Genomic DNA, 8111 nt, shown 5'->3' on the forward strand with positions numbered 1-8111 from the left:
TGGACTAAAACCTTGGTGGGGTCTATCAGCCAAATGAAACGTAGTCCCTCTGCAAGGAAACCTTGAAGCTAAATCAAACATCGACCATCAGAGCGCGCCGCGTCGCGCATCCAGTCACCATCCACATCAATGAATACGTAGAAATTGTGTCAGGTTGTTCTTGTCCTCATTCCATCACCAACGTCGGATTTATGTGTCGACAGATACTCGAAAGATAACGTATACCAGATCGTTATTGTCGTCATGCCATCACCAATGTTGTATTAGTGTCGAATATAGAAGAAAACAAAACAGAACTAATTAGTACATTAATCGGGGAGGGCGGGCGGGAAAACGTCTGAACTGTTCAAGAGCAAGAGGCTTACTGTGTTCTACTCCATATTTATACCCCCCTGCTTGTGGTATGGATCTATGACCTTAAGTAACAAGCTTAAGGCAGTTTAATGTTTTGGTTAAATTAATATAGTGTTGACTATTAGTCATAGGTCACCAACACATTTGTAAAATTAATAATGCAGAATGACAAAACACTAGTGAACCAGGTTAGCCTTATACTAGGAGTCAAAGGAGACACACCTTTCCTTCTGTAACCCCAATTAACATGTGCTAAACTTTTAGTTTAGCACCATTTAATTGGTATGGTTCAGAAGTGAAAACGACACAAAGTAGTGGTAGAAAATGTATTCTTAAATAGTTTGCAGTTATATTTTTGGGGTATGGGTTGAGGTGCTAGGGCTTCGTTAAAAATTAAGTACTGAAATAAATTACTGACATTGTAACAGACTAGACAATTGATAAATTACTGACATTGTAACAGACAAGACAATTCTCACTACATGCTTTAGACAACGGACTCTTGAATCTTGACACTACATGTCTATTATGGTGAGTGTTTATCGTAACAGTTGGCACACGGGCTTCTTTTTACTGCACCATATGGCCACTGGCTTCTTTTAGACATTTTGACAACGGACTCATGACACTTGACACAATGTCTTACTATGGTGAGTGTTTATCGTAACAGTTGGCACACGGGCTTCTTTTTACTGCACCATATGGCCACTGGCTTCTTTTAGACATTTTGACAACGAACTCGTGACACTACATGTCTATTATGGTGAGGTTTTTATCGTAACGATTGGCCCACGGGCTTCTTTTTCCTGCACCATATGGCCACTGGCTTCTTTTGACATTTTGACAACCGACTTTTGACAGTACATGACAATTAATGACAATTAAACGTTTGTCTCATTATGACAGACTGACATGAACTGACACGCTCTATACTTACAAAATACTTAATTAACTCTATCACTGTCGACAAAATAGACATCTGCACCTAAGCCGGCTGACGAAGGAAGCCCAGCACCCCCAAATTTCCCCAAATTGAAAAACCAAGAGTTGACTAATATGTAGTCTTCTATAAGTACGACATTAGCTACATACTATGATTTAACACAACACGTAATCGTAAATAAATATCTGCAACTAATAAACTGCTGTCATATTGGAAAATATACAAAGAATAGTGCAACATTTACAGTATCCTTACAGACGTTTGAAACTCAAAATTGTATATGTTAGGGGATTGTAATAACCTACATACTATATATACTCAGTTAAGTTAAGTTAAACTCAGCTTAAAGCACAGACTTAATGTCCTAGATTTTTGTCAGTCCATTTAACTCTGCTATGCGAGTAGACCATTCTTTCAAAGCGTTGTCTGACAGGTGAATATACCTTCTGTAGCAATCACTACTCCAGCGTCCAATAATCTTAATAGCGGAATCGGGTATCCCGCAGGAAGCTGCAGCCGAAGCACCACCAATGCGAAAACTATGCGTGTTAATGTTAATATTGTTAGGCAAGCTTATTGTAAGAAATGAAGAAACAAACTTCCGGGTAACAAACTTTCCGTCACTAAACGTGAACCAGGGCCCTAGTTTGGTTCCTCTGAATGCTAGGTAATTTTGAATGGCTTTGTAAGGACAAAGAGAGCCTCCAATTTTTGCTAAGCGAATCTTGCACCCTAGCCTAAACGGATCTGTTTTAGAGCACTTAAGGTTAATTACAGCATTTGAACCACACGTGGAAAAGGATATGTCAGCAGGTGTGAGGTGAGTTTCTGTATCAAAAGTGGACGTGGTGGGGCAAACATACTCTGACACCCTTAACAGGCCAAAAAATGCCACTAAGATAAGACAAGTCCACATTGCTTTGTCGTGGTTGGAAAACATAGAGTTTTTTATAAACATTATCATTTTACGCAGATCAGCTGGTGCAATTGGTAGTCTCTGAGAAGCAGAATTTGGATGACATCTTCTAATGCCACGCAAAACATAGTACAGGCGACCCATGTGGGCTATCTTCGTGTCAAAGCCACGTATTACACTCTCGTACTGAACCCCACAAAGATAGACTTTAATAGTGGCAAATTTGACGCGTCTTGCCAATTATGTCACAAACAGTTGAAGTATTGATTCTGTCAGAGGAAAGGTAGGTATAGATGTAGCTTCACAAAAAATTTTAAAGGAGAGATATCCTGACCGATATGTTGCCCTGGTGTTTGTTGAAATGGACGAGTTTAAATAATGACTTAAATCTCTTTGAAGAGTTGTAGTATCGATGAAGGAATTGGTGTTGGATCTGCTTCGGCTTCTGGGCATAGACGTTTGAAGTGTTGTACCTGCAATCGAGACAAAAGATCTGCATAAGTATTGTGCTGGCCTTTAATGTGGTGTACCAGGAGGTTTATATTGTGTTCTGCTGTGTAGAAAAATAAAAAACGTACAAGATGCATGATGTTTGGACAACGACACGACCCAGAGGACCACACATGAACAATAGCCAAATTATCTGTGTATAACACTAATTGCTTGTTTTTCCATGCCTCGCCCCAAGAAAAAACTGCTACAACTATGGCCAATAACTCAATGAAGGTGATACTATACTTATGAATAAGGTTTAAGGCAATTGAAAACCATGCACCAGAAAAAAATCCTCCTATGCCTACTCCAGAAGCATCAGTAAAAAGATTTATGGAAGAGGAGTCTAATGTTTCAGTGTGGATAATAGCGATGCCATTCCAAGTGGGGAGAAACTCACACCACCATTGAATATCCTTGCGAGACTCTGTTGTAAGAGAAATATGATGGTGCAAGGAGCGAACTGTAGTGGAGAGATCGATAAGACGTCGTAAGAACATTCGACCACATTTCACAACCTTACATGCAAAAGACAAAGACCCTATGAGAGATAACAGTTCTCTCTTTGTGCATTTCTTCTTCCCTAACCAATTATGAAGTGAAGATAGTAATTCAGTGAACTTATCTTGTGGGAGACGAACAACAAAATTTACTGTGTCTATTTCAATGCCCAGGTATGTAATTACTTTGCAGGGGCCTACCATCTTATCTGGAGCCAACGGAACACCAAGCAAGTCAAAAACGTCCTTAATCAACTTTACTATAGCCTGACATATATTTTTAGACAGGGCAGCTGTGATGAAATCATCTAAATAATGTAAGAGATTTTTGACAAAATAAATCCACAATAATATCCACTCTAGAATATTAGCAAAGTTGTTAAAGATGAAAGGAGAGGAACGCCCACCAAAAGGAAGAACTACGTCAAAAAAGTATCTTTCCTTCCACTTATAACCTAATAGGTGCCAATCACTAGGATGCACAGGGCACAGTCTAAAAGCGTGCTTTATGTCCAACTTAGCCATGTAACAATTTCTACCCAACCTTTTAACCATTTCAACTGCATCGTCGAATGATGAGTAGGAGACCGAATAGTCCTCTTTGGTAATGCCATCGTTAACTGAATGTCCATGTGGTGAAGAAAGGTCTAATACCACTCGCACCGTCCCATCCTTTTTTGGTGCAGCACCCAGGGGAGAACAATGTAATTTAAATGGTGGTGAAGCAAATGGGCCCACCGTATGTCCCCTATTCAGCTCTTTCAAAATCGCCTCATCAACTTTGGTTTCATACTGTATGGAAGATTTGTTGTTATTTATGCATGACTTCAACTCATTGTCCTGAAAACCAAGTTTGAATCCATATCTAAAACCTGATACAATAAACCGCACTAATGTTTTGTTTGGATGACCAGTCAAGAGACTCTCTAATACATCAACCTTAACCGGGGTTGTGACAAGCGATATTACAGGAAAGAACTCATTTGGTATTTGGCCTAGAGGACCTGAGTGGGCAATGGAGTGCTGGGTGTCCTGAAGATCCACAGGAAAAACACCTGTGAGAGTAGGTGCATGGGGTATATGTGCAACTGAGTCCTCTATTAAATTTAATGCACCGTGGTTGCTAGGAATTACTGCGAAACTGGTGGGGGACATTCCGAAACTGCTGCTCATCAGCCTTCGTAAACTGCCTATTTCGAGTGGGGCATTGGTTAGCGAAGTGCCCTACTTCATTGCAGGTAAAACATGCATAGCTCAACCTGCTGGAGGATGTAGATGAAGATGACCCCCAAGCAACAGCATCCCTTTTTGGCAACACAGGAGCGCCTCTAAGGTGCTGGTTGTATAGCAGGTCATCAATAACATCCCACCTCTTGCTGGTATCATTTGCCAGATGTATTCTGTGTAGTTGGTCAAAGGCATATACATATGAAAAATTATACTGGTTGGCAAATTGGGCAATGTACGTCTGATATCTGACTAACTGCTGAGCTAAGTGTGGTGAGAACTGGAGCATACAACTAAGATAATCGCTCCAAGCCAAACTCCACGAAGCATAATCCTTAATGCGAGACTTAGTTATGTTTTTTCTACACATAGCTAATGTGGGTGTGCCATCCACGGTGCGCATCCTCATCTCGTACTCACCTCCATCGTCCATGGGCAAGGACGACAAGGACGTTGTTGAGGCATTGAGCGATGGAGGCAATAAATAGTCGAAATTTACATACTCACCGCCCTTAATCTTATCCAAAATTCGCTTAGGAACTGGAGGGAGAGAAATTGATAAAGTTGACCCTACCACTCCCGCAGACAAACCCGAAGTAGCTAAAGTTGAAGCATTAGTAGTAGTGAGGCTAGCAACTGAACGATCTGCGACTGACACGCCATCTTTAAGATTGGCGTGTTCCACAAAACCGGCTGTCGGAGATCGCTGGGGGGAAACACGAAAAGATGGCTGACGTGACTGTGGACGGTAAGTCGGAGCTTCCTGCTGTGACAATATTTTTTGTTTTCTAAATTCGTTTTGAATCTCATTCCTTAAAAAAGATTTAAGTTCGTGTGCCAAAGTCTTTTTCTTCTTAAATTTAGCTTTTAAAGATTTTCTCTTTGTTCCTGAAGAGGAGCCCTGTGATATGAAACTGATGTCTTCTTCACCGCCTTCTGCAGAATTCGCCTCGTATTCGTCGCAATTCTGTTCAAGGTTTTCGATATTGTATTCTGGTAGGCTTTCTGCCTCCTGAATTTTTTTTGAAATAAGGAATGCGATATCTTGCAATGTTTTGCCTTCAGTTGAAATTTGAAAGGATTTCGCAATCATGGTTAGAGTTTCAAAGCCTAACTCTGACCACTCGCCAACAGTTCTAAGATGAGGCTCAGCCATCATTTCGTCGTATGTTAAAAGAGTTTTACCTTTGCTTTTTGCTTTTTTAGATGCCATTGAGTATTATTTGAATTGAGCAATTTCACACCAATGTTAAAAAGCAGCCACTTTCTAAATGTGTTCTGCCTGCAAAACGTCTGAACTGTTCAAGAGCAAGAGGCTTACTGTGTTCTACTCCATATTTATACCCCCCTGCTTGTGGTATGGATCTATGACCTTAAGTAACAAGCTTAAGGCAGTTTAATGTTTTGGTTAAATTAATATAGTGTTGACTATTAGTCATAGGTCACCAACACATTTGTAAAATTAATAATGCAGAATGACAAAACACTAGTGAACCAGGTTAGCCTTATACTAGGAGTCAAAGGAGACACACCTTTCCTTCTGTAACCCCAATTAACATGTGCTAAACTTTTAGTTTAGCACCATTCAATTTCAGGCGCACGGCCGGCTTGCTCAGCTTGTGTTTTATCTTGTTTTGTTGCATCATTCATTCATCATTTGTTTTTTCTTTCTTTATAATATATCTAATTATCTTTCCCCCTTTTCAAATTTTTTCCTGACATATTTTTGTCTGTAGAAGCCATTACATTCTCCTAGTTTCATCTCGACGCGTGTTGTTTGTAGCGTCAAGTCGTATAAATTCGCCAGGCTGGTAAGTTCGCCAGCTTCAAACACAACTCCTCAACAAACCAAACTTCATATCTGGCGATTTTGTTTCGACCTGTGACGGTACGGCGACCCTGTAAAGTATTTGTGACTCTGTATATATTCCAACATGAAGCTAACTGTGCATTTTTACTACTTTTGAGAAGTTGCGCGACGGTCTTATAAGTTCACCAGGGATGTTTTCTTATTGTGAGGCCTTATATTTCACTTAAAAAGTGTTATTTTATATTTTTAACATATTTTAGTCTGCTTTACTGCCATTTAAAACATTCTTATTGATAGCTATCATTATTTAATCAACTCCTGAAGTAATGAGAATTTTCGTGCGAAAAATACAAAATTTCAGATTTTTTTTGGTTACTACAATCTATTACCCTCTTTTTCACCAATCTAGTTTTAAAAACATTTAGACCTGTTTGGTGTTTGTTTGCTAAGAGTTCGGTTACAAAAGTTTAGGATAAGCTTACGATACAAGCAATGGTATATTAGATAGTTGATAGTTAATTGGAGCAAAGATAAATGACAAAAAAATTTTACTTTAACACTTTTATGTTTTAAAAAGAACAAGCTTTACAAATATAATCCTCACTCTCTGGTAATTTTTTTATGGACACACCTTCGCAAACATCGTGCATCCAACAACTGCATTTAGCGTCTTTAGTGACAATTCTACTGTTCTTTTCTTTTTTTTTCAGGCTCCAGAATTGGCGTGATAAACAGATCGATTATGTTTGGGTCCATATCTTTGAAAGCAGCAGGTAATCGGTTATTTGTTGATGTTGATGGCATTAGAGAAATCGATCCACCAGGAAGATAGTTGAAAGTTCCTGGGAAAGATGCAGCTGTTGGTGACAACGATGTTGATGGTACATTTGATGATGCAGTTGGCGGTAGAGTTGACGATGCAATTGACGGTACAGGTGGCGGAAAAGTTGACGAAGCAATTGACGATAAAGGTGGCGGTAGAGTTGACATGCAGTTGGCGGTACAGGTAGCGGTAGAGTTGACGATGCCATTGACGGTACAGGTGGCAGTAGAGTTGACGATGCAGTTGGCGGTACAGTTGACAAAGGCTTAAAAGTAGATGGCATAAAACGTTTTAAATTTATGGCCAGTGGGTTGAATGGGTATATGCCACATGACCGAAATGATGAAAGGATGCGAGCGTAGCTAAAGGTTTCCTCGTACGCCAGCTTAAAAACAGCAGAAAATTCAGTTTTGGAAATCGTAACATTTCTCCTGATGCCCAACCTTGCAATCTGAATCTTGTCAGTAATTCTGCTGAAGTATGTCTTGAGTGGACTATACAATCCAACATCCAATGGCTGAAGCACATGAGTTGTGTGAGGGGGGAGGCAATACAAGATAACTTGGTTCTCCCTAGCAGCATCTATCAAATTGAGGTTGATGTGGGATCCGTGGCCATCAATTATCAAGATTCTTTTCCCCACGTGTTTAGTTTTTGGAACAAATAAACGAGTAAACCACTTGAAGAACGGGTCTTCGTCCATATATCCATTGTTGGATTTGCCATATAGAGCATCAGTGGGGCCATTGGCAGAGTAGTTTCCGCTTGGAAAAGACTTCTCATAAATAATGAAAGGTGGAACCATCAGTCTGCCTGGAGAAACACAGCAATTAACAGTGACGTGTTCCCGCGACCCTTCACCTTGCGAATACGCATGCTTCTGGCTTCGATCAATGACAACCTTTCCCTTCCTCAACTCTAAATTCATCCCCGATTCATCTACATTAAATATTGTTCCAGGCTTGTCCATTAAATTCTCACTTTTCAAAAGGTTTCCCAAAAGGTTTTCTTTTTTTTTCAGGCTCCAGAATTGGCGTGATAAACAG

General features: G+C 39.9%; 3 protein-coding genes across 3 annotated transcripts in view; all 3 read right to left on the bottom strand.

The window, feature by feature from the left end:
- LOC130628983 (HBS1-like protein) overlaps positions 1-1633 on the bottom strand; it is a 29145-nt gene extending 27512 nt beyond the window's left edge. The window contains exon 1 of the mRNA XM_057442060.1: positions 1630-1633. The gene's annotated coding sequence lies outside the window, so the exon portion shown is untranslated. The remainder of the gene's footprint in view (positions 1-1629) is intronic.
- A 28-nt stretch (positions 1634-1661) lies between these two features.
- Positions 1662-2357, bottom strand: LOC130628644 (uncharacterized). Its single transcript, XM_057441625.1, has one exon. It carries the CDS (start codon positions 2355-2357, stop codon positions 1662-1664), a length of 696 nt encoding a protein of 231 aa, XP_057297608.1.
- A 4569-nt stretch (positions 2358-6926) lies between these two features.
- Positions 6927-8035, bottom strand: LOC130628645 (uncharacterized). Its single transcript, XM_057441626.1, has 2 exons — positions 7393-8035; positions 6927-7330 (listed from the first exon to the last, which is right to left on the bottom strand). Exons 1-2 carry the CDS (start codon positions 8033-8035, stop codon positions 6927-6929), a joined length of 1047 nt encoding a protein of 348 aa, XP_057297609.1.
- Between the last annotated feature and the right edge of the window lie 76 nt (positions 8036-8111).

The sequence above is a fragment of the Hydractinia symbiolongicarpus genome, chromosome 15 (assembly GCF_029227915.1).
Source record: "Hydractinia symbiolongicarpus strain clone_291-10 chromosome 15, HSymV2.1, whole genome shotgun sequence".
Lineage (NCBI taxonomy): Eukaryota > Metazoa > Cnidaria > Hydrozoa > Anthoathecata > Hydractiniidae > Hydractinia > Hydractinia symbiolongicarpus.